The 27,302-nt window shown below is 40.6% G+C and overlaps 1 protein-coding gene across 1 annotated transcript; it reads right to left on the bottom strand.

Moving 5' to 3' along the window:
- Positions 1-287: 287 nt before the first annotated feature.
- Positions 288-27,302, bottom strand: RPP30 (ribonuclease P/MRP subunit p30). Its single transcript, XM_015061888.3, is given in 12 exon segments — positions 288-907; positions 4,090-4,149; positions 4,152-4,165; positions 4,548-4,585; positions 4,983-5,012; positions 5,588-5,704; positions 14,777-14,866; positions 21,042-21,113; positions 24,293-24,367; positions 25,014-25,070; positions 25,690-25,745; positions 27,160-27,302. Coding segments are annotated over 12 exon segments (801 nt in total). The 5' UTR covers positions 27,242-27,302; the 3' UTR covers positions 288-797.

Below are 27,302 nucleotides of genomic sequence, written 5' to 3'. Positions count from 1 at the left end.
AGGTAAGAACCAGCAAAGGAAGAGGCTGTGATTTTACATGCACTTTCTCCTTCCACAACCTTTACAGCAATTTCTTTTAGGAAGAACTTTGATTTGATGAATATAATGAGAAAGAGGCTTACAACAAGAATAGACTGACTAACAGCCAACCCCTTAGTATGGCTTAACAGGCCTCAAGATAACCACTTTTTGCATAAGACTGAAAAATAATAAGCCATGTATATCAAGTAAAGCAGCAAAGCATGTACTTTTAAATGAAGAAGAAACATTTTTCAAGAGTCTTGAAATATTGAAAACATCTTCAAAAAAAATTTTTTTAATGTTTGTTTTGGGGGTGGGGGATGGGGGGAAAGGGAGAGGCAGAGAGAGAGGGGAACACAGAATCCCAGGGAGGCTCCAGGCTCTGAGCCGTCAGCACAGAGCCCGACCTCACAAACTGTGAGATCGTGACCTGAGCCAAAGTCGGACGCCCAACAGACTGAACCATCCAACTGCCCAGAAATACTGAAGCATCTTACTCAATTATACCTGCTGTTTATCCTTAATACAAATAATAAATAAGCCAGTCTCTGTTTTTCTCTTAAAGTATATCAAAATTCTATTAAGCTGGTGGTCTTCTTTTTTACTGCTTCACTAGGTTTTGTTATTTTAATGGCTTGAATATAAAATTGTTTTCATAGACTACCAATTCCTAGCTCCAAATGAAAACAGTAAAGCATACAAAGCTTTTATTTCCATTGTGGTGGACGGACTACCAAATGGAGGAAGGGAGCGCTGACAAGGACTGGGGATTCTTTTCAGCCCTCACACTTGGCTTTCTTGCAAGCTGGAAGAGAATCATCATCTGCTTCTGATGGCCGAGGTTTCTTCACTGTGGAAATAATTCCAAAAGCAGTTTTTCTAGTTTCTATAAAACAAACAGGCAAACCATAGTGTTTAAAGTTAAGACATGAGTGAAAAAGAGGTGGTTTAACAAGTTTCACACCCTGTAACTTTACCTTACAGTATCTGTAAATGATAAAACCAGAATGAATGGCTATGGATTCTGATGCCATTCACCATTACTACCTTCTCCCCCCAAGGTAGATAAACATCAGTATATTATTTACATCTAATTCCCTTTGAAGGGATTACTCAAGGGTAAAACTGCAGGGCAGGTTCTCCTTAACGGTGCATCCATGGCATCTTCTGTAGCCAGGACCCAAGTCACAGACCTTGGCGCAGCAGACGCTTTATGCATGGTAGAAAAATGAATCAAGACAGCAAGGTCAACAGTCAACTGAATCGCTCCCATGGTGATTACGTGTGCTCACTTCATTTGACAGCACGTACCATATCTGGGTCCCTCACTAGGTCATCAATGTACCTCTGAAGAATCAATCGTATTGTACGGTCAAGCTCCCAGCAATGCCTGTTATCTAACAGGTGTTCAATAAATACTTGTCGAGTGAATGAAGAAAATCAAGCTCACGTGTTTATCGATCTCTTGTATATTAGTGACAACAGAAAAGAATGGGAATTATGAGATGTTAGGTCAGGCTGGCAGCAGAGTTCGACTTAAATCTACCCAATTTCGGCTCAGAATATACTACTGGGCCAGGCAGAGATACCTACCTAGTGTTTCTTCCTACCGTACACTGAGATAAGCACATTAGGGGCAAATGTAATAGAAATGGAGGCACCCAGAAGAAGCTGCATCTGCCTGGATGAATCAGGAAAGTATTGTAACAGAAGTAACACTAGGAATACAAAAGAAAGAGAGAGAGAGAGAGAGAGAGAGAGAGAGAGGGGAGAGGATTCCTTTGCAAAAGTATGAAGAGAGAAGTAGGAAGGGCCTAGTATGTTTAAGAGGCAATAAGCTGGTGTGAAGGAGGAGTGTGAAAAAAATTAGGGGGAAACAGGGCAGGAGGGGGAGCTTGTGAAGAACTACCATGCCATGAAAACACAGATCCAAATTTAATCCTTATGAAATAAGGAAGGACTAGGGAGGAGAGAGATCCATTAGCACCAAAGAAGGCGGAATCAAAGTAACTTCATGAACATAAATTTAGTTAAGAATTATTTCTTGTTTGAAGTAATAAAAGTAAAGTTAATTCTAAAGAGTTATGCAAGCATTACTTTCTCATTTACCAGGATTAATTTACCAGGTCTACTAGATCTTTGCCAGTTATTTAAAGCATTTTAGTTTATAAAAGGGATAGAACTTCTGTCAAGGTCATTAAAATGCCAACTTCCCCTGTCCCTTCTCTACAACCTCCTTAGAATTGCTCTTCACTGGTTTCTGGAAGCCCACAGGACCCACCTAATTCTGATTCCCCATAACAAGCCTTCCAGTGTTGAGTGGCAGCTACTACGTGTGCTAAGTCTTCTGTTTTCCAGGAATGCATTCCAGCACTGCTTTTAACACTTTCTCGTATGAGGTTTCCAAGCCCTTTCAGAACCTACTAACCATCTTCTAGAAGTGCTCCTGTGTACTGCTGCCCTTCTGACATGTGGTGCTCAGGATGCTACACATCAGCTGGGACCTCATCTATGCAGAGGGTAATGAGACTTTGAATCCTCTTGCTTCAGATTCCTTTATTTCTTCTAGTGTAATCTGAAGCCGAATTAGCAATCTTAGGAACCCACCACACCACAATCTAATACTGATCTCAATGTCAACTAAAACCTGGGTAACCATACTGTCTCCTCTAGATGTGTTGATAATTCTGCAGGGACAGCGGGCATACACTGGGACTGTCACACTAGGGTGAAGATGACTGCTACCTTGAAGTCCATAGGGCTTCCTTTAGTTTAGCTTCTAGAAAAGCCGAGCTTTATATATGACCCATGTTGAATAGTTGAGTTTTTTAAAGTCAAAGGCAGAACTTCATATTTTTCCCATTATATGTTCTTATTAGTTTCCCTTTCTTGTTTAATCTATTTTGGAAAACCAATTGTTATCCAAAATCTCAAGGATTCCTTATGTTCATTTAAAACAGACAAAAATAATGGCAGAATAACCAAAGCATGAACCAACTGTTCCCTAATTTCAAGCAAATCTTGATGAAGTCCTAATTAATGTGGCCATTCCCAGAACTAATGTGATGGAGTCTAGGCCATATAACAATCTCAAACTAAAAATGTTGAAAACTGAAGGAAAATCATCTAATTCATGGTAAGGCAATACAGTACCCAGTTCTCCCAAGTGGAGATGAGATCATTAAAATCTAGACACAACAACACGGGCCTCAGTAACTCACCTATTCATATGCCACATAACTTCATCTACATGTAGCAACCTATTTCTGAAGTTTAAAATTCATCTAGGTGATATCAAGTAAACTGGCTCGTGACCACTACTACTAATGCTAAAAATCACGAAATGAAGATAGGACAGCAGATCAAAGTGTACATTTTTTTCTTTTAATAAAACCTCATTTTCATTCTCCAAAGTCTTGGCATATCAAATACTTGTGGTTTAATTTTTATCATCTGATGAATAGGAGGTTCCGTGGCTTCAAGTAGGGACATTAAGGTGAGGAGGTAGATATAGGTAAATGAAATGTGAGTAAAGAGTATATATAGTGAGCACATAGGTGAGCATGTAAACAACACGTGAGAAAAAGAATCACGAGTTGTAATACGTGTGAAAAATGACTCTTTGGGTTTGTTGGTTGGGTTTCGAAAATGCATCCACTGTTTTGTGTTCCTAATAAATGGCTTAACATCAATTTTTCATGTTTCAGTTCTCTAAAACAGTGATTTTCAGCAGGGAAGCATGCCCCTCTGGAGAGAAGGCGGGGGAGAAAAGGAAACTAGAAGCCTATCGAACTGTAGACAGGGATACACACACACAGAGCTGGAAAAACACATTCCGTCCTTATTTCTGTAACACAGGCTATATTCATTCCACAGACTACACAGAGTAAAGCCCAAAATGAACGGCAAAAAGCGTTGACAGGTATAGTTAAAACAAGCTGAGCGAAGGCGACCCTGAAGGAACTCTGCAGAGCAGGACGGTAAAAGCAAATATGGCTCCGCTGTCTGATAACAAAGACTGGCTCCTAAAATGCCCATTTGGTGTCTTTATTGGAAGAACCTGCTCACCTCCGTGTAGAAGCGCTGCTCGGCAGTTGGTGGACACGGCAGCCCTGGCATCACTCTCAGCCCGAACAGCAACCCTCTGGTGGGGCCATTAAAGCTTTCAACCCAGCATCAGCCAAAGACAGGAGATGAACAGAAACAGAACTGCCAAGGCCAGCCCAACCTGCTCACGCCAAGAGACTCTCATTCTACAGCAGCTCTCAGCCTGAACGGAACAGGCATCTGCAAGGAGACCCGCTCTAAGCTTCAAGAGTCCCTCGTTCCCCTTTTTCTACTTCACCCTTGACCCAGAAAACAAAAGGATGAGGTTCTCTCTGGCCTGATGTAACTTGCTTTTGAAGCTATTAATTGGTAACCTTATGGTAAAAGGTTAAAAAAAATCTTGCTAAACCGCAATAGCACATCAAATTCCAAATTTGCTAAAAGAACATTTCAACAACTTCTAATTCAGAAAAGGATACAAGTTCGCCACATCGTATGGGCCTCTTATTTCTAAAGGCTAAAATAAAATGAAAAAAAAAAAATAGGAGAGAAGTTATTCATAACATTTCAATGCTTTTACCTGCAGTAAATTAACAGGATGCTTAAGCATCCAAAAATACAGAAATCAATTGCATAAATTTCAGTTCTTATAATTTTGATGGTTTTCTTAAGTTGCCAAAAGTTTCTAAAAGACTCTTGAAAGCATTTTAGAATAGCATAAAAACAAAATTTCATATAAACAAAAACCGTAGCCCAAAAGGAATGGGGATACATTTTACTCTTCAGCAATTATAATGAGCAAATGCAGTTCAACATGAAAATACACAATAAAGATTCATTACACGACTATTTTAAATTTTCCTCCAGATTTGTAACTTGAAAAGTGAAAACAAAGTACTCAAAAGCAGACTTACCCTTTCCGCAGCACTAGACAGAATTACATTCTACAGGACAGAAAGTGACCAATATTATTAATCTTAGATAAATGTAAACCAGAAAAAAATTGAAATCTTCTAATACAAGTAACCAGTAATCACTTTATAACATTTTAAGGCTCTACAAATACCAACCGCTTTTAAAGATAAGGTAAAAAATCAAAGTCAAAGAATAAAAGAGCTTATCATTAACAGCAGCCTATATATAACAAGAAATAGAATAAGCCTTCCCACCAGATCTTAGAAAAGATTAATTTGTTTAAAAAACTAGTTGAAAAGGTCATATAATCTTAATTCAACTCACTGATGACAAACTAGACCATTCTTTTCACAGTAGGTAAACTGCAAATTCCTTATTGGAAGATAAAGGGTTTCAACACATCTCACCACCCCACCTCATGTTATTTTCCTTCGATATTTTTCTTTCCCTTAAAATTTTCAGGGCTCAGTGAGATGAGAGAATTTGTTTCTGGGCCTCAAGAATTTTGTGCTTTAGGGAAAAGGAATTCGTTAAACAATTCTAGTGTATTAATAATAATTAACCGCTAGATTTGAAAAAACATCCGAAAATTATGGAACCATACCTTTCCTTTGCAGACCTGCATCAAATTGAGGGCATTGGAAATTGTGTACCTTCTCATTGTGGAATCTTTGATGGCAGGGCTGTAGACAAGTTCAAAGCCCACACCTCGGTCAATTGCCTTCACAGGAAATAAAGAAAATAAACCGTCCTGGATAAAAACACACTGCCCTACTTTATTTTCACTAAGATTCTCCCTCATCTTCCTCCTCAACCCCACTGCCCACCTCCTGCATGTCAAGGTACAGCCTTAAACAAAGGCAGATTTATGCCCGGATGGCACCATCCACAGGAGAAGGGAGGTATGTGGCTCTGTTTGATCAACAGTTCATCTTGGCTGTGGAAAAGCTGACTTTATATTAACAGGAATCATGGGGAGGCTATGGAGAGCAAAGTCCCAGGGCAGGTAGCAGATGGGCCATTCCTCCATGAACTATTAAAAGGAAAATGGAGACATGCTCCCTATACTTAGGGTAAATAAACTATTTGCAAGTATAATAAAACCAAAAAAAAGTAATTTGACCCATTAATGAAGAGACAAAGAAATGAAGAGCTGAAAAAAAGCTCCAAGAACAGGGGTGGGAAGACATCTCAGGTAAGTCAATTATTACATACGCTGAATGAAGGAAGTAGTGTGAAGGAAGTGCCAGGCACTGTGCTAAGAGTCTTCTGCATATATATTTAACCCTTATGATACCTTTATCAGGCCTCGTGGCACAGACTGCTAACTGCCCCAGTATCTGTTCTCCCCTACCTTTTTTTTTGTGTGTGTGGTTCTCTCCTTTTTATTTACTAATAGAGTCCCTGAGTTTTTGCTGGGCTCATGGATGCTCAACAAAAAAGACAGAAGAAGGGGCACCTGGGTGGCTCAGTCGGTTGAGCGGCCGACTTCGGCTCAGGTCATGATCTCGCGGTCTGTGAGTTCAAGCCCCGCGTCGGGCTCTGTGCTGACAGCTCAGAGCCTGGAGCCTGTTTTAGATTCTGTGTCTCCCTCTCTCTCTGACCCTCCCCCACTCATGCTCTGTCTCTCTCTGTCTCAAAAATAAAGAAATGTTTAAAAATTTAAAAAAAAAAAAAAAAAAAAAAGATGGAAGAAACCTGGGCTCTTGACGATTTCGCCCAGATCACCAGACAAGCTTGGCCTCCCACGCAAGGAAAAGAAAACTTCTTTCCAACTTAAGGCATTCTCAATAGATAGGCATCCACAGGTAAGAAAACAGCCTGGAAGGAGTGGGAACAATTGAAATCCACCACTATACTGTTTATCTTTTCTGAGGAGCAAGTCAGTTATCTTCATCCATTCACAACAGATATGTGTTAAGCCAACCACGTGTGGAAATGGTGAGCAAAAGCTAACATGGCTCCTCCCTTTTCCGAGCTTATAGTTTAGTAAGGGGACTATCAAATAATTACACAACAGCACAAAACTTCCAACTCTGAGAAGTGCGATCAAAGAGAAATTTAGGAGTCGGTGAGGAAGGAATTGAGGCAACAGTAGAGAAAGGAGCATTTTCAGAGGGAGGAGCACATGGAGAGGCTCTGGGTTGGAGGGAGTACGGGAGCACTGGGAGGAGGCTGTGGGCTGGGGAAGACAGAGTGAGGGGGCCCCTATGGCAGGAGTGGAGGCTAAGGAGGATGGGAAGGGCCAACTGTGCAGGTCGTTAGGACTGGGGACAGGACACAGCAGTGGGAAGCATCTGAAGGATGCTACCACGGGCAATGGCAAAGTCACTCGGTTGCAGCGGTGTTCTGAATGAACAAAGGAACGACAGCAGGCACAAACCAGGCAGTATGGTCCAAGCCTGTGTGTCTGGCAAATGAATTTCTATCACCCAGAGGATGAGTTGGGGGTGGTGGGCTATGGCCGCTGGAGGTCTACTCCTGAGTGTCCACAGGGAATGGAAAAACCTGTCTTCTTCCAGAACTGGGAGCCCACCTTGATTTAATTCAGGCTCCTACTTTCTCTCCCTGAACAGACACTGCCTTTCTCCCATCCCCCAATCTTCTCTTCACTTAACTTGGCCTCCTGCCTTAAGGCTCTGAGATTTTATTTTAGATTTCCTTACATATCTGATATTAGTTAAAATTTACATGCTCTTTTCCATACTGCAACCTTCGCCTCTCCCCTTTTCTGACAACTTTTTCCCACTCCTAATCCTTGGGCCTGTGTTGTTTATTTCCAGGAATGATGTCTGTTATGATAGTCTTTGTGCCATAGTTAAATATACACCTCACTCCTCCTGCCTGTCTCATACACTTCTTTGAGAGCTGGTGTCATGGTACTGTGTAAAACATGTAACTGTCTTTTATATAAAAAGTGTTTAATATATGTATATTCTGAGTACACAGTAGCTTACAGAAAAGAGGTTATGTGATAATGCTGCTCACCAAGGATTATTCATATTAAAAGGAAACAGGGTGAACTTGGCTAATTATTCAACAGAGAAACCAAAACACTTCCGTTAGCCATACTTTCAACTATCCCATTGGCTACTTCTTTTACCAGAACTACTAGTTAGCCAAAGAAGCTGACATTTTTTCTTCATCCTTCTATTTGCTGAACTAAAACACAACGCAGTTGAGTAGAGAAGAGGGGAAATAAAAAGATGTGGACGATACACACAACTGGGTGATCAGGTCATAAAGTATTCCTAACTGTATCTAAAATTTTAGCCCCCACTGGGGATAAGATCAAAATTAAAAACTCCTCTTTTTGGGGATGGGAGGAAGAAAAGTGACAATTATCAGCTTAATTAGTTTCTAAGAAAAAAGTTGCCTTTGCTCTTAGTACATTAATCAAGTTTGCTTTTATTTTTTATTTTTTTTGGTTTTTTTCAAGTTCACTTTTAAATAGCTAAAAGTCTGATATAGGAATCATACATAGTGTGCTATTGAAGGCTGTGAATATTTCCTTCATAATACTACCGTATTTTAAATTTTTAGATAGATAAAATACAGACTCATTACCTGGGCCTGCTTCTAAGACCATTCTAATGTAAATTGCCTTCCGCTCATCAAATGATTGTTCCTAGCAGCCTCTTTTATGAAGAATGACATTGCCTACTTGATTGGCTTTTGTTCATATCTCTGACCAAGGTTCTGGAATAGGCAGATGATTAGATTTCTTTACTAATGAAAAATAACAGTCATAATGACACTACAAACCAAGGGCAGGTGTGTGATACTCAAATCGAGAAATACTGGTGGTAAAATTCCAAGAACTAAGCAAAGCTTAAGATGACAGGAAGAAAACAGGCAGTTGATTACTAGGACAATATACGGATTCTCTGTTAATTTCATAAAAATTCTTAATTGAATTCAAAAGGATTCAGCACCCCTTTGGCGTGTCATTTATTTAAGACAGGTAATTTGTTCATATAATTCACAAATGAAAGGAACATAAGAAAGCAGTATAAAGGGGCGCCTGGGTGGCTCAGTTGGTTAAGTGTCCAACTTGGGCTCAGGCCATGATTTCATGGTTCATGAGTTCGAGCCCCACATCGGGCTCTCTGCCATCGGCGCAGAGCCCACTTCAGAAACTCTGTCTCCCTCTCTCTCTGCCCCTCCCCTGCTCATGCTCTCTCTTTCAAAAATAAATAAACATTAAAAAAAAAAAAAAGAAAGAAGACAATATAAAGTCTTACTTGTACCTCTGCTCCCATCTGCCCCATCCCCACCTCCCATAATTTCTATTAATTTCTGTGTCTTCTTCCAGAGTGTCTTCATACAAATAAATATGAGCAAATATGAATATATGTAATCTTTCCTCTTACTCAGAAGGTAGCCTACCACATTCTTGTTCTGACTCAAAGGGTTTTCCAGGTCAGCTCATAACTTCTGCACTGTTTTATAGCTGCATAGTATTTCATTTTAGAGGTATGGCATGTAATTAAACAAGCCTCTACTGACAGATGTTGGGTTGTTTCAATATACCTGTAGAATAAACACTAAAGTGGATTGCTGGGTATTATGGGTTGACAACATACCATAAAAGGTATGTTGAAGTCCTGGCCTTCCGTACCTCAGAATGTGACCTTATTTGGAAACAGCGTTGTTGCAGATGTAATTATTGAAGATGAGGTCACTGGCATCTACTGGATGACTGGTGTCCTTACAAAACGATGACCATAGGGAGAACACACTGAGGACAAAGGCGGAGACTGCAGTAACGCAGCTGCAAGCCAAGGACTGCCAGAGATTACCAGCAAGCCCCGGAAGCCAGGAAGAGGGAGAAAAGGATTCCCCTACAGGTTTCAGAGGGAGCATGATCCTGATGGCATCTTGATTTCAGACCTCTAGCCTCTAGAAGCGTGAGACAATGAGTTTCTGTTGTTTTAAGCCACCCAGTTTATGGTACTTTGTTATGGCAGCCCCGGAAACTAAGACACAAGGTCAGAACGTAAAGCATTTGGGATTTTGATGGTTGTCGCCAAATTACCCACTTCCCAATAGCGATCGTTCCAATTTACACTTTTCGAAGTAATGCTGAGAATGCCTGCTTTGCCTCAACCTTACGACACAGCGTATCATCAGACCTCTGGGTTTGTGCCAGTTAGGTGATTTTAATGTGAGTTTTTCCTATTCTGATGAATTCAAGTAACTTTCGTGTTGGAGAGCCATCTGTATTTCCTTTCCTGTGAAATGTCTTTTTCATTTTCTTAGTCCATTTTTGAAAAGGGATTGTTCATCTGGCTTTCTTAGCTTCTCTTCTAGGAGCTCTTTATATATTAGAGAGATTAGCCTTTTGTCTCTGATCTAAGGCCAGTCTGTCATTGGTCTTCTAATTTTCTTTCTGGTTTTTATGCCACACAAAAATTTTTGAGACCGGCACGTTTGCTAGCACTGGTGGAAGCATTGGATCGATAAAGCACTCAACACACTTAGGTTCATAATATGTGTGATGAAAAAGAAAGTTTACAGAGCACTCTCACCCAGCTCAAGAATATATGGCATGATTCCTGGAACAACTTCACCGCTTGAGACACTATTTACTGGACATTTCTCAGTGGGGACTAATGGGACCACGAAGAGAGAAATGTATTACAGTTAAAGGAAGTGCTGAGAGGAAAACATCAGAGAGCAGAACACATACAAGCACCGAAATAACTCCATAGACTGGAAGTCATTGTTGAATGCCAATAACATTGAAAAAAAAAAAAAAAATCAAAGCGAGGGTAAAAGTATGTACTGCTTAAAAAAAATTCTTCTCAAAAACCTGAATTCCTAAAGATCACATTTTGAACTATGAAATTATTCTATGCTTAACAAAGAGCTCTGCTGTAAAGTAATTTTAAATAGCATTTCCCAGTGGGAAATGATAGCAGATTTAGAATCAGAGCTGAATACAATTCCTAAGTCAACTTTTGAGAGAAGAGCCACAAACTACCTGAGTCTCAATTCCTTATCTGCATAACAGAGGTCACCAACATCTACCCACCCTGCAGCTACTGGGCTAGAGCAGGTGAGTGCGCCTACACCATAAGTTAATTACAAGTCATCTGATTGTCCAAGAAGAGGAGCGGAATTCAATTTTTTTGAAATCCAACTATCACATGGTAAAGTTGTGGTTCCCATACAAGTTACCCAGGCTCCAGAAGAGGTTTGTAGATTTTAGAGGAAATCACATAATTGATATCATGGTGCCCTAAGCATGTGGTGAAGACAACTGAGGGGTTGTGAGCTGTAAGTTGTACAAATGGAGTGCTCTGGTGTGCTGCTCTAGCCCCTCCTTCATAATCCCAACCTCCTTCTTCTTCTGTCTTTATTGAGGAATAACTGACAAATATAATCGTACATGTTTAAAGTGTACGATGCAATAATTTGGTACACATATACATTGTGGAATGGTTACCAAGATCCACATAATTTGTACAGCCCTCACCTGACAGTTAACGTAGTCAATACTTTTTTTTTGGTGAGAATGCTTAAGATTTACTCTCAACAACTTTCAAGCACACAACTCCATTCCTATGAACTGTAGTCACCCAAGTACATTAGATCCTCAGAACTTACTCTTCCTATAACAGAAAATTCGCATCCTCCAATCATCCCAGCCTTTTGAGCTGATAACTGTCCCATGGCTTAAAGCCTCTAGGTAAAGGACTAGTGAATAAAATATCTTAATGCTTTTCACCACCACAAAAAAAGAGTACAAATCCTATCCAAATTAAGACCTGTGCCCCATAGAGTGATCCTTATAAAGCCAACCTATCAACTTCTCATGGCCAAAGACAAGTTTACTCTCAAGTCCAAAGAAGCATGCAAGGATTAAGACTTAAGACTTAACGGTTACCCACATACTACATGTTCCATACTTTCGTGGTGAATATTATTTCCATATTTTGATGTAAACACATTGCTCCATATCTAGAATAGCTATTATGAGATACAAATAACACATACACATCCATACAACTCTCATTCCCCCTGAACAATAAGCTAGCTACCTTATTATATGTTTCCAGTTCCCTCTTTCAAATGAAAAATGGGTGGTGAATAAATTAATAGGGACTTTTCTGCCTCCTGACCAATTCACACCACAGCCTACTCCTACACTAGATGAAGACTAAAAATAATCTTGCACAGCCTTTCCTTCCACTCCATCATCTAGTTTTTATTAAACAACATATGTAAAATGTTCACACCAGATTTTTTAAAAAAGCAGACACTATGTTAAATACTGCATATCCCTCTCACTTGTCAAATTTTTACTTTTCAGAATTCTTAAATTGAAGTATGTGGGAATTAAGCCAAAAATATCCATCAGTTTTCCTGAACTTACAGATGGAACCGGACAGTGGACTGTCCTAGTGCCACTGTCCCCAGTGCCATCCTCCTCGTGCTGCCCCAGTGCCCCACTTCCCTCCTGGCCTCTGCTTCCTGCCACATACTGACAACCTGCTCAAGACTAATGACGAGCAGGATTTATCCATGTTCCATGAGCTGCACCTTAGGAAGCTAAATTAGACATATATTCATTCCACTGACAAATTTTAGGAAGTATCCAGCATAGGCAAGATATTAGGGTAATTTCAAAAAGGCCCAACCCACAGGTGGTTCTCTCTAGAGGCTCACAATCAGGGTTGAACAGTAGGGCACATTCCAAAGAAACGAAGTGAGGGGCGCCCGGGTGGCTCAGCTGGTTGAGCGTCCGACTCTTGATTTCGGTTCAGGTCGTGATCTCACAGCTCATGAGTTTGAGCCCCACGTTGGGACTCTCAGCTGGAAACGTGGAGTCTGCTTGGGATTTTCTCTCTCCCTCTCTGCCCCTCCCCCACTTGTGCACACGTGCCCTCAAAATAAACTTAAGAAACAAAAAGCAAAAAACAAAAAACTGAAAGCCTTTACCAAAACAGCCACTGAGAAGCTTTCCACTGTCATGGGGCGTGAGGAACTGTGTGTGGTGCACTGCTTTCCAGACCACAGACCTGGCCTTAGAATCCACCACATGCTACTACGTCCTCCCAGCGAAGGACACGGTTGGTAAAACCATACGTGGGTTTACTCAGGCCAAGGCCTCTGGAAAATGGCCTTCCTTGTTCATGAAGACGAAGAGAAAGGTAAACGAGTTGCAAGCCGAACAGCAACGGCTGCACCTCCTAACTCTAGGGGGTGCCGTTTACGTAGAAACTGGACCGGCGGGTTGAAGTTGGTAAAAAGCCTTGGCAAACCTCTAGAGAGACCGGTACCTCTGGAGAGGAACAACAGGTGAGGCCAACAAGACTGCCGTCACCTTGGGTGCTGTATTCGTCTGTGCCTTTTACCACAGGTAGCTGGGGCAGAGAGAGATCTCATCTGACGGAGTATCGACCAGACCAGTGCCAACCCCATGACTGAAGGGCTGCACACCTTCTCCGTGCTGGCCTTCATTCTACCACACTTCATAAGCGAGCTGCTAAACAATATAGATCTCCAGCTCTAAAATGTGATGATTTGGGGTTTTCTCTTACGGTCTACTTATTTATCTATAAGTACCAGTAAGAACATGGGAAACAATGATTTGAGCTTAATAAATACTGTATGTTCAGTAGCACTCTCTATTTATCAAAAAAGCCATGGTTTATAGCTTCCCCTTTACATATATGACTTTAAAATTCTGAGTACTTTTCAAGTTTTTTAGTAGCATATTTTTAGGGGTAGAACATAAGCCAACTGAAATTTTTCCACACGGATTCAATTTTTGCACACCACATAGATCAATGTTCTCCTCTCACTGTCTCCCCCTATTCTTGGCATTGAGCCAATTCCTTAGCAGCGGCGACAGCAAAACAAAACCCAACGAAGTTGTGATTCTACAGAGACAAAAGAATAGGGGAGTTATCGATCTTGAAAAAGTGCATACATTTTTAATTTTCCAATTCTGACAGGACTGGGCATGTCATCTGGACTGTCTGCTGAACCCTTTTTCTCCTTCAAGAGTAGTTTTGGAGAATGGGAGACAGGTTTCGAGGGTGCAATTCTAAAATAACGTCCTAAGCCTCCCGCAGGATCTGGCTGCCCAGGCAAAACAGCTGAGAGCGTGCTGACCTGCCGGCTATTGATATGAGCTACTGCCACCTTTATGGTGAGAGAAGACGGACAAGAAGGTGTGACAGACGGAAGATAAACGGCAGGGAAAAACAAGAGAAGCTACGTAGAAAGGGAATGAGAAACCTTCTATCGCAGGGGAAGGAACAAACTTCCCTGCACACATGGCCACCCTCTTAGGTGATTATAAAAGTAACCCTGGGGCTTTTGTGCGAAACAGCAGGCATCAGTGCAGATTTTCATTGTGCTTGGACTTTGCCTACGGTGCTTTCCGTGCCCTGCTCCTTCCTGTTCCTACCCGTCCTAGCTCACTGGTGCCTCAGGAACCCTCGATGTATTTTTTCCCCCCTACCTCTTCGTTCTCAACTGCCCAGTCCCCTTCATGTTCCACGTTCAGGCTCTAAGTGTCTGTCATTATGGCTATCCTTTTAAGAAATATCCTTCATAAACTCGGGTTTCTAAAGCCTTTTAAAAACATCTCAATAATTTACTGGACAGTTTTTAAGTTCCCTTTCTACCTTTGGTCAGCTTCCAAAAATAAAATCCTCTTTTCTAAACCGCGTTTGCTTTTTCCTTCTAAAGAACACTAGTTCCTTTTGCCCCTTTTCCAGTTTGTTAGTGCAAATTTGTACAGATTCACATGTGGAATGGAAAGTATGACACTTACCACATTAATAGGGGGTCTTTTGAAGTAAAATGGTAGTTTCTCTGTTACAGTTATGCAGACTAAATCCACATCTAAATGTGTACAAGCAACCTGTCAAGAAGAAAAAAAATAGGTAAAGCCAAAGGAAAAACTGGTTCATCTTAAGAAATATGGTTGTACTTGATTTAAAGAATATAAATAGACGTGGTTCACTCCAGAGGCATCATAATGGTTCTGTGTTGAAATGTGTCTGTCAGTGATTAGCCATTCCTTCACGTTTGGGTGAAAGGTCTAATTGTAGTCTAGCTGAAGCAGTGATATGTCCACAGACCATCTCAACAGACGGAGCCTAGAGACCCTCTAACTCATGGTCTGCTACATAAGGATGGGTTGCTAAGAGAGGCTCAGTTTTTGGAAAGTAACTTCAGATTGTTCCAGAAAAGAAGCAATTAGTTGTTCTGAAATCCAAGGGGGAAAAAAATAAGCCAAAGGAATATAGGCATGGTCCATTTATTCCACAGATTTATTTTTGTGCCAGGAATTACCCCAGGCCTGTGGCTACCGTCAGTCTACTGAGTGGCTGGAGGAACACTAACATGGCCCTACCAACAGCATTCTGTTCAAATTCTAACAGAAATAGTCTGCATAAATGGTCCAAGCAGAGCTGTTACAAATCAAATGATACTGAATCCATTTTTCAACTTTTAGTTTCCTTTCCCTTTGTTCTAATTTTTGCTCTTATTTACTGATCAATAGTCAGCACTTACTTCCAAAAGGCTTTAGAAATGGCTTACCAAGAACAAAACAAAACAAGTAGATAAGGAAAACAGGATAAATGGAAAATCAGGGAAGCAAACAAAGCTGGGGAAAGGTTACGAGCATGAGTATAAGGCCAAAACCACTGCCAGAAGATGCAGATCTGGCTCTGACTTCACCATGACTTGATTTACGGTGACAGAACTGGCCATTTCATACCGTGTTAAAAATAAGCCTTACTGACAGTGTGGTGCATATAGGCTTGATGAACAAATTCAAACTGCCAGGATGGCTATGCTGGCAAACCAACATCAGGGACATGCACGGAGGGGAAGGACAGGGTAAGGAAGAGGGGTAAAGAACATGCAATAATGTCCCCGATACGACTGGCCTGGCCTTCTGCCAGTGACAGGAATGTCACACCTTGCCTTTTTTCTCCAGAATTCCCACTTTGGTCATTCCTACCCCCACAGCAGGGCTTTAGGAAGCAAGCAGTGATCAGAGACTGCTTGGCTTTAGACAGTCGTAGTAACTTAGTAAGCCTGGGAAGTAATGCTGTTTTGGCAGAAACATTTGGCTTATAAAGAATCTGCCCCATCCCAAATGCTACAGCTGTCCAACTCATAAAAGACTCATTGAAAATTTGATAAGAATGGATGAAAAGCTCCGAACAGAAGACAAAACAAGTTCAGCTTCTGGTCACCATTTTCAAACTACCAGAATAGCAAGGATCAAAAAGTTCAGTAATCCATTGCTAACAAGGGAATGAATAAACAGGCACTCGCTGGGTCTTTAAATTAGTACGGGGTCTTGAAAAGCATTTTAGCAAAAGGTATCAAAATTTTAAACACACATCAGCAATTTCACCTGTAGGAATATATCCTATAGAGACCCTCTAGAAATATATTCTATAGCCATCTGCCCTACAAATGCTCGAGAATACTAATTAGTGCAAGGACAGTCACTGCAATATCAATCACAAAAGACGCAACTAAATATCCCTCTATATTAAATAAATTACAGTCCCTGTAAACAATGGAATATGCTGAGTCCTTCAAGAGAATAAGGTACATCTCTAATTGATATTATGGAACCATAGACACTGTTAGATGAAAAAAAAAAAAAAGCATGGTGTTAAGAAGGGAAGGAGGGAGCGGAAGGAAGGAATAGGTAAATATCTATTTCTAAGATACACAAAAGCTGTTAGTAGCGGTTGCCTCTGGAGACAAGGGACAGAGAATTTTAGGTAGGAAGAAAGCGTACTTTTCACTGCACACTGCTCTATATTGTTTGAGTTTATTATCATTATTTTTCATTTAAAAAGATTCACTTTTTAAAAGTCTGTTAAGCATTCTTCCCCACAATAAAGCTAAATTAGGTTACATTTTAAGTTATGTATTGCTTTTTCCCCCTCTTATGTAACAGCAGCTAATTCAAAAATATCTCGTGTTGGTGTAAATACGTGTATTATAATAAACGCTCAGTTGCTCCATCTAACACCTCAAATGTAAAATGTCTCAAGCTGAATTCTTGTTATTTTTCTATTAATACAACTGTTTAATTGATACATTTCGATAACTATAAAATAAGAGCTAATTTCACATTATAATGAAATACTTTCCAAATCATTAAAATGGGCTAAATTTTGTTCAAGTAATATTTGCAATTAAGAACTCTATTATGGTGGTTTTGGCAAGTTGCTTATGAATTCATATCAACTGTTCTTCACCTTTTTTTTGGCCAAGGACTCCTACAAGGATTTAAGGGGTTTGCATGTACCCCCAGATACATTTACCTTTGATTCTATGAAACAAGGGAAACAGGAGGGTAGAGAGTCAGTCTTCCCCAAATCCCCTTCACGGGTGTCAGTTTAATACATGGTGGTACTTTATGATAAGTAACATGCAAGAGAGAGCCAGACTTGCCCAGGGAAAAGAGAGATGTCCATAAACAGTACCTCTCAATCTAAAGTGTGTGTGTGTGTGTGTGTGTGTGTGTGTGTGTACATATATGTACGTATATATGTAAATATATATATATACAAACTCCATTTATTTAAAATGGAGATTACCAGGCCTTCCTCCCAGTAATAAAGTCAGTAAGTAGGGCCTAATAACCTGCATCTTACAAACACCCCTATCAATTCTGAAGCTGGTGGAGTCAGGCTACAGCTGGAGCAGCACTGCCTCACAAGGTACTCTGTCTCCTCAAGGGCCTCAGGTGTTGGGAGCAGACTCTGCAACACAGCTCTTCAAAGGGTAAGGCACGGATTTTGGAAGGAAGAACTAAACAGAACTTCTATTTCCATTTACTTTTAATTCATTCTCTTAAAATCTGTTTTGTGTGTGTATATTCTTTCATAAATCACACTGATATAATGGAACATACAAACAATTTATACGAAAATAAACATACATGTACTGGGGATGAAGGTTCAGTATCTTTTTAAATTGATAGGGAGACCACTTTGGTGACCACTGCACTAAATAACTTGAATTCTCCTCGCCTCTCCTCCAGTTACTTTAAATCTCAAATGGGAATAACTAACTCAAAAGTTCCTGAAGCTTCTATATAACACTGTCTGCCAAATTCCACTGCCATCTCCCATCGCAAGAAGCCTCGGCTAATGGACTCCCCTCACAATCTTTCATCTCTGCCTTATCCCCTGGGGTAACTATGGAGAGGGAGGGTTTATCCATGAGACATCTTCCAGACACTCAGAATGGAAAATCATATGTTATTTCCCATGGAAACAATGCTATTTAAGGTGGTTAGGTTTTAAACTACTAATTGTTAACATATGTGTGTGTGTTTGCTTTTATGACTCATTTTAGAGACCTCAGTTTTAGAACATTACATCTACAAAGACGCTTGTTTAAATTCTAGATAATCAACTTAAAAACCAAACAAATAAAATCCCTTATAGAATACAACCTGTTAAGGAACAAACTGCTTGCATCTGACCCAATTCCAGACCGTGATATACCTACGTTATGATTAAAAGAAAAATGTCTTTTTTAAATTGATTTTCTGTGGAAAACAGGGAGAGTGCTAACTTCAACTCTGTCTTAATGAATGGGTAAGATCTGGACAGAGAAGAGGAAGATGTTCCAATTTCAAAAACTGTCACCACGTCACTTTCTGAGTATATCTGTATAGTCAATTCCAAATATCTTGCATGTTATTTATAGCTTTAATCATCTCCCAGAGTATTTCTGACAGTTCTAACCACCATATAAAGCATGTGTTCATGCTTTTGAAGTCACACTTTTGAATAATCTGAGAAGAACAAGGATAGCTGAACCTTGAATGTGAGGGTTAGGGGCGCCAACCCCCCACTTCTGACTCTTTAAAAACTTAACTACGAATAGCCTACTATTGACTAGAAGCATTACTGATTACATCAAGGCCCGATTAACAGGTTCGTATGTTTTATGTATTAGATACACTATTCTCATAGCAAAGCTAGACCAAAAAAAAAAAATTAAGAAAATCATAAGGAAAATACATTTACTTATACATTTATTCAATGTATTTATTGAAATTACACTGTACATTTATTGAATGTATTTATTGAATTACATTGTACATTTATTCAATGTATTTATTGAAAAACCGCATACAAGTGGACCCGTGCAGTTCAAGTCCATGTTGTTCAAGGATCAACTGTAGTAAGATAAAATGGCTAAATGAAATTTTAATGTACTCTAAAACCTAGAGTCCTGGCTTTACCACATACTACCTGAGATTAACAGCAAATCATTTAGCCTCTCAATTTTCTCTTCTAAAAAATGATGATAATAAAATATATCTGTCCAGTTTACTCCCGGGATTGTTGTGTTAAAGATAATACATAGAAGTCTTTGGAAGTATATATAAGTGTATGCCTTTTTTAAGTGTTTTGTTTGTTTTTCCAATCACCAGTAAATGGCTATGGAAATGAAAACCGTGTGCTTCAGAATCAGTTCAACAAACAAATGGACAACACAAAATGAGGTACACAGCCAACTTTCAGTCTACATTATAACTAAGTTGCTGTTACTTAATAACAAAACTAAGTTGCTATTTAAAGAAGCTCCACGCACCCATGCCTCCTCCTTAGGGTTTCAACACTGAATGAGAGTCTCCTGTGGAACCTGAAAAAAAAGATACTCAAACCCAAGACCTACTAGATCAGAATCCTGAGTAGTGGGAGATCTGACTTTCCTGATTTTTAAAAATTCCACAAGGGCCTCTTGAAAACAGAACCACTTGATCCAACTCATCTTTTCCTGAAACAAAATTCTTGGGAATTACTATAATTGGGTATTTTACGAAGGGAATCGTCAAGAATTTTTTTAAAAAGGCATTCAAAGATAATTTGTGCTGTTTCATTCATTTGTGCTAATTCATTTTGTGTGAATTAATATGAATAATTAAGAATTGATAGTTGCCTTAAAAACTAAATGTAATCACACATCAGCCTCCCTAGTCAACAGCTCCATCTACTGGATAAACTTAAAGGAAAACTTCCTATAATTTTAGAACAGACTTTGCTTAAAAATTAACCATGCTATAAAATTAAAACATCAAATACCAGTACATTTTTTTTCCCTACAATATCCGTTGGGTGGATATAGGTTTGGTAGATGGCTATTTTCTTGCATCTAGATGAAGACAACATTCAGAACTTTCTGCTGTACCTATTACACACAGTAAAACATATTCCTGGAAAAAAAAAATTACAGTTGGATTTTTTTTCTTTCCTGTAATCACTTAAAATGCCCAGTGTGAAAAAAAATAAAATAAAATGAAAAACAAAACAAACTAAAATACTCAATGTATTTGGTCTCAATTTGACTAAATGACCAGACATGTTTAACAACCTTTCCTCCTGAGAAGTCATGGAAATGGCTCAACTGTATACTCAAATGGTCAACTGTATACTCAAACGGTCTCTGAATTTTAAAAGTACAAAGGGAATTAAATTCATAAAGGCTCTCAGAACAGGAAGGGTAATAGTAGGAGCAGATGGCTGATGCTGAAGGATTTCAAAGACTAAAGGCTGACTAATCGTGCTGGCATATGGACCACACCTCAGAACATGCAAAGGAGAAAGCTAACAACAGAGAGGAGATCTTTTATGCCATAGTAGAACTTTGCACCTTTCTCTCCTCACAGACAGCAGTGAGCAGCATGGAGAGCAGAAACTGAAGTGATTTCTGAGCTAGAAAGAGACGGACCAATATTTACCTAAGGGCAGTTTCAAATGGATGAACGAATAAGTGAATGAAGCAGAGAAAAAGAAACAGAAAAAAACCCAGAGGGACTCTTTCAATCTGAGCCCATAAAATATCCAGCAAGATGAATAAAACCAAAACAAAAAACCACATGCCACCTAAGCACCCTCTCATGAAATTCCAGAATTCCAAGTGTAAATGAAACATCTTAAGTTTCCAGACGGAGTGAAACAGGGCACCTGCAAAAGCACAACATCAGACTTCTTACGTAAAATAACAAATCCTATTTTCTTTCACTAACTGTTACTTACATGGAATAGTTTTTCTGTCTTTGGAAAAACAGCAACGATATCATACAGCCGGACCCTTGAAGACGTTGCTCTCTGGCAATACAAAAAGAATGTTATTGTACAAGAACGACGAGTACACACATGGAATTCTGACTCATGGCCTAGCTGCACTTACATTTCAATCACGCAATACTTCTTATATGCCATTTCTGCTCTGTTTTGCATGCTGACAGAAAAGACTGCCTAAGCACATGAGATTTTAGATCCCACCAATTATTCTCCTTCCTACATTGTTACACTGTGACTGGGTACCAAACTGTGCTTGAGATAGAAGAATCAAATTGGATAGCTCTTGCTCCTACAAGGGAGTGGAGGAGCCTGCCACACAGTGAGCATCTACTGTGTGCGGGGCACGAGGGATACAAAATCATTTAAGGTGTACCTCTGCTCTCGATGAACTCACCATTTTTTTGTGAGACAAGAAATACACGTACTAAGTATGATAGCATCAGGTTCACAATGAGAATACTCTTAACTAGAAATTGAAATGCTAGATGTGCAAGAATATACCTGACAGTCCTAGGACAGAAAGGGAAGAATACTGCGGTGCCTGGGCGGCTCAGTCGGTTAAGCGTCCGACTTTGGCTCAGGTCATGATCTCGCGGTTTGTGATTTCGAGCCCTGCATCGGGCTCTGTGCTGACAGCCTGGAGCCTGCTTCAGATTCTGTCTCCCCCTCTCTGTCCCTCCCATGCTCATGTTCTGTCTCTCTCTGTCTCTCAATAATAAATAAATGTTTAAAAAATTTTTTAAAAAAAGGAGGAATATATCAGTTAAAGAGTTACTGCTTAAAAACGAAAATCCCCAACTTAAGCTGTATGTGTGTGTATATGAAAAGGCTGGAAATCCACGCAGCTGACCCCTGAACACGGGTTTGCACTGCACAGGTCCACTTACACATGGATTTTTTTTTTTTTTTTCCAATAAGTATACTACAGAATTATAAATGCATTTTCTCTTTCTTGTGTTTTCTTGATAACATTTTCGTTCCTCTGGCTTATTTTACTGTAAGAATATGGCGTATAATACATATAGCATACCAAATGTGTGTGAACTGTTTATGTTATCAGTCAAAAGTCATACACGGATTTTTAACTGTGTGGGGTAGGGGTGGGGTGTCGGTGCCCCCAACCTCAGTGTTGTTCAAGGGTCAACTGTATACTCAAACGGTCTCTGAATGATGGGATAATATGTGATATTTATTCTTTGCCTGTTTGCACCTTTAAAATGTTTACTTCTTACTTTGTAAAAAGAAAAGGCATTCTAAAAATCAGAAGACGAAAGAGGAGGGGTGAAGAGAAGCTGAAGCAGACAGGAAAAGCTGCTGGGAAAACCCATGCTAACACAGGCGAGCTCCTGGTCTTAGGAAAGTCCAGATCTAGGATTCTTTGCCCTCTACTTGGCCTCTCCCAATTGGAAACGGGACAAAAAGGGGCCACCAGGATATTATGGTAACAAGAAAAAATGAACGTGTTTGTGACCCACCAAAAGTCAGCTCCTTTACACCTACCTGGGCCTAGAGAACCAGAACCCTGCCTTGCAGCTGCATAAAATCCCCCAGTTTGACTTTCCACAATTTCTTTAGCAACACTAATCATTATAAAGGAGGCCAGCCTTTCCCTGATGACTCCTTTTCTATGGCAAAGGAGTCTGTTCCAGCTCCCGATAAAACTCAGTTTCTCCGGGATCTCTCTTGCTCTCTCCTTCGTGAGATCCTTCCCATTCGCAGGAGTACCTCCCTCTCCCACCTGACTAACCCAGACAGCAGGTTCTCATCCAAACTTCCCTGTGCCTTCTGTTCCCCTGTGGAGTCAGTTTCTCAAGCAAAGTCAGCATCACACGCCATCTGCACTTCCTCACATCCCTACCATTTCCATGGAGATGGTTTTTACTAAGGCAACCAAGGAGTTCCTTGGCAATAAATCCAAGACATGTGTTAGCCCTTCTCCTGCTGGACTGCTTGGGCCCACTGATGCTGCTCACCCTTCCTCACTTTGCTCACTGTCTTCCTATTTCTTACAGTCCCTCCTCAGTCTCCAATCCTAGCTCCTCCTCCTCTGCTCTACCACTAAATGCTGAAGTTCCTCAGGCTCTGTCCTAGAACTTCTCTTTATATACATTGCACTTGGACCAGGGATTCTCATCCATTGCCATCACTTCATTTGTTCTCTACAGGGTGACCACTTCCAAATCAGTATCTTTAATCAGACCACTCTTCTGAAGGCTACACCCCTTTTTCCAACTGCGCATTTGACCTTCACAATAATGTTCCAAACATGATGCCCTCACACCTGCTCTTTGTACATCCCTTCTCAAGAAAGGGTACCTGCCATCTACCTAGGAGGGTGCTTAGGCCATGCCTGGGGAGTCATTATTCTATATCCAATCAACCATCAAATCCTGTCAACCACCCCCCACCCCATCATTTTGTATCCAATCAGTCATAAAATTCTGTCAATCCCCCCCCCCCACCACCTCACCAAACCTCTCAAATCCACTCAACCCCTCTGATCCATTCCCAATAATGCAAACATCATAATTTCACTTCCTCAGTTAAAACCTTCAAGGGCTTACCCAACTGCTCACCCTTACCTACCTCCCTAACCTCATCTCAGGTTAACCAGCTCACTAGGCTCAGCCCTACTGGTATTGTTTCATTTCCCAGAACACACCATGTTTTCCTTGGATCCAGGACCTGTACATAATCCATCCTGTGTGGGAACACTCTCTCTTCTGCTCAGTACTATGTAACACTTACTGGTTCTTCTGGCCCCAGTTGGAGTATCAACTTCCTTAGGTTGGCTCCCCCATTACACACTCCCAGAGCATCCTTTATTTACTGCCTCCACCTTTTTTAAATATTCCTCACATTTTAAATTATTTGTTTAGTGCCTGTCTTGCCCATTAAACTATACTTCCTAAGTTCAATAACTGTGTATTATTCACAGCAATATCCCCAGCACCCACCTTAGGTCTCATTCATGTAAATTCAGCGAATAGCAGTTGTCAAAGGATTCTTTAATTATGGTATCCCTATATATGTGCCAAGAGTAGAAGAGATTGTTATGCTATGTGGATTCTGAGGACAGGGAGAACAGGCAGGTGTCATGCCCGGGGGCAGGGTATGTCAGAAGGGGGTGAGATGGAAACACTGTTACAACACTGTTCAACCAATACAACTTACAGGGTCAAAAAGAAGCAAAATTAACTTACCAAAACATTGCAGTGAGATGGATCCGAAACGATAATTGTCAATCTAGTTAAAACTTTAATCGGTCTTGATTTTCCCTATAATCAAAAACATTCTATCAAAAAAAGCTCAAAATACAAATGAATGATTTTCCATTTTGGAAAATGGCCATTAAAAGGCACTAGCAATAGGGGCGCCTGGGTGGCTCAGTCGGTTGAGCGTCCAACTTCAGCTCAGGTCACGATCTCGTGGTCTGTGAGTTCGAGCCCCGCGTCGGGCTCTGGGCTGATGGCTCAGAGCCTGGAGCCTGCTTTCCATTCTGTGTCTCCCTCTCTCTCTGCCCCGCCCCCGTTCATGCTCTGTCTCTCTCTGTCTCAAAAATAAATAAACGTTTAAAAAAAAATTTTTTTTAAATAAATAAATAAAAGGCACTAGCAATAAAGGGTAGGAACGATCAGTAAAACCTATTCTTCCTTCTCAAGGAATTTATAATATAATAAGTGAAATAAAGACATACATATGTTAAACTACACAATGAGATTCTTTAAAGGTTATAGGACTTCAGGAAAAAAGACCATTAAGGAAGTATTGACTTGATAGTATTGACTTGATTCCTTCATGAAAGGGCTGAGTCTTGATGGAAAAGTAAGGCAGGTAGGAAGGAGCAAAGCAGGTTAGAGAACCCTACATAAAACTGGGCATGTCTGAATAGGTATTATACTTCTTAAGCAACAAAATACCCACCTGTACAATTGGCAAAGTTGTAAAGAGCTCAGACACAGCTATTGGTTTTTCAATTTCCTACAACAAATGATAAACAGTTACCCTAGATTTTACATGTGAATGGAATGAAGCGTAATGGAAAACTTACAAGGGCTTTTCAGAAAAGTTCATTTCTGGCATCCAGAAACACTAAATATATTTTTTGTTTTGTTTTGTTTTGTTTTGTTTTGAAAGGAAGAAAGCTGATAAGCAGAGAAGCAGCTGAGAACATCAATGGATGAAAGGGATGAAAAATCGTTTTTAGACTGGAATAATCTATAAGGTACAGCTGTTGGCCTAAAGAGAAACATACATATTTACTAGCATGTTTAAGAAGGAAATCAATTAGTAACGAGTCCAAGTCAGTAAAATAAAAAGGACTAAATACTGTGATTACCATTCAGTTAATAAAATATACTTTTAAAAGTTATTGCAAGTTACTTGATTAACATCAACTCAACTTCAAGAATCCTTCCATCTGCCCTGGTACTTGACAGAAAACTCTGCATCTCCCCCACTGTTAACATACAAAATAAGATAGTGCCAAAGAGCTTGCATTTAAGAAATATGCTCATCTGTAGCTTCTATGTTACCAATATAAACAAAAACAATTGTAAAAACTGATTATTATTAACTTCAGAAAATGTTCTTTACCTACCTGTTTCTTTTCCTTAAATTCAACAACATGATTGATGGCAACAACTGAATAGCCCACTGAAAAGAAAAACTGAACATTCTTGTTAAATGTAACAACCTCTTTCCTGTACACATAGGCTCAGCCTGACTCAGGTCAAGATTAGGGGTCAAGAGGGACCATGTGAGCTCTGGCTTCAGACTGCCTTCTTCCCAATCTAAGCATTACCACTTACAAGTTACTCAACCTTGAGTTTCAGGTTCCTCAACTATCAAATGGTGCTAACAACAGAACTTCTCTTACACGACTGTCATGAAAATTAAGATAATAAGCAGAGATGTTTTAGAGCAGGTGCAGGCACAGAGGCAGGGCTCTGTTTGACCTCTGTGGTGTATTATTAGCGTGACAGCTTTTTTCTCGCTCATTTCTTTTGCTTTTTACCCTTACTACTTCCTGCAGAGGCCCTTTTTCTAGGGAGAAATGGAGTAACAACTCCCTCACACCACTGCTCACTTCCCCTTTCCAGCTATCCACCATCAATAGATTGGGAACTCTGTGAGGGCAGGGCCTACTTTTATCAGCCTCAATGCGGCACTGTTATGGACATTCAGACAACCAAAAATACGTCTAAATCATGACTCCTATCTTCAAGTTATTTAAACACCAATGGGGATGACAGGATACCAATATTAAAAGATAATGCTTATTAATGCCAAAAGAGTGGTTCTCCCTCTCATAAGATTTGGTCCAATTCCCTTCCTTCCTTCCCCTCTCAAATAGTTATTGAGCATCCAGTATTTGACAGGCTCTGCAGAACCTCTTTATTTTTAAACCTCTCTATCCTCACACTTTACAGTGGAAGGAAGAAGGCAGCAGTCACGATTAACTCCAATAATTAAAATAGGATCTTATCTCTCAGGGCTTCTGCTTCCCTTGGATTCAAATATGAGTAACATTCTAACACTCTGGCCATGCTGCTTCCCTCCCTAGTACGACCCCACCACCCTCCCCTTTTTAATAACAGTATTCCAACAATGTCACCCTCAAGTCCCTGCCCCCTTCTCTGAATCTCCACAGCATTCCCCATCAGTGCACCAGTTTCCCATATTGCTGCGATACTGCCGTGAGGCAGGAAGGTGCGGCGGGAGGTGATACGAAAAGTACAAGCTAAGCATTATGTATATACTCGGAAGCCCTGGCTTCTTCCATCCATCAGCCGTGGGGCTCTACACAAATCTCCCATCCTCTCAGAGCCTCAGTGTTCCTCAATGTGAAGGAGAGAAGGAGCTAGACTGGATAAAAGCTCCCAAGTGCCTTCGAGTTTCCCGCTCCCGGGATCAGAGCAACGCCGCGGGGGCATCAGCTTCCCGGGACATCCCAGAGATCCCAGGAGACCTGGACGAGGACAGGCCCCGGGCTCCTCCTGATTGTGGCCGATGGTCTGAGGGGCAGCGAGGCTGGGCAGGCACCGCGGCCCGCGCCTGGGAGACTCACGGTGAGCGGCGTTCTCCACCAGCCCGCGCAGCGCCTTCAAGTCGGAACCCGCTCTCAGGTCCAAATCCGCGAACACCGCCATGCTGAAGTCACATGAGCGCCGCGCGCCCTTTAGCGCAGTCGCGGGGCCCGCCCCCTCTGGC

This window comes from Acinonyx jubatus, chromosome D2 (genome assembly GCF_027475565.1).
Source record: "Acinonyx jubatus isolate Ajub_Pintada_27869175 chromosome D2, VMU_Ajub_asm_v1.0, whole genome shotgun sequence".
Classification (NCBI taxonomy): Eukaryota; Metazoa; Chordata; class Mammalia; order Carnivora; family Felidae; genus Acinonyx; species Acinonyx jubatus.
This window is presented reverse-complemented; position numbering and strand designations above follow the sequence as displayed.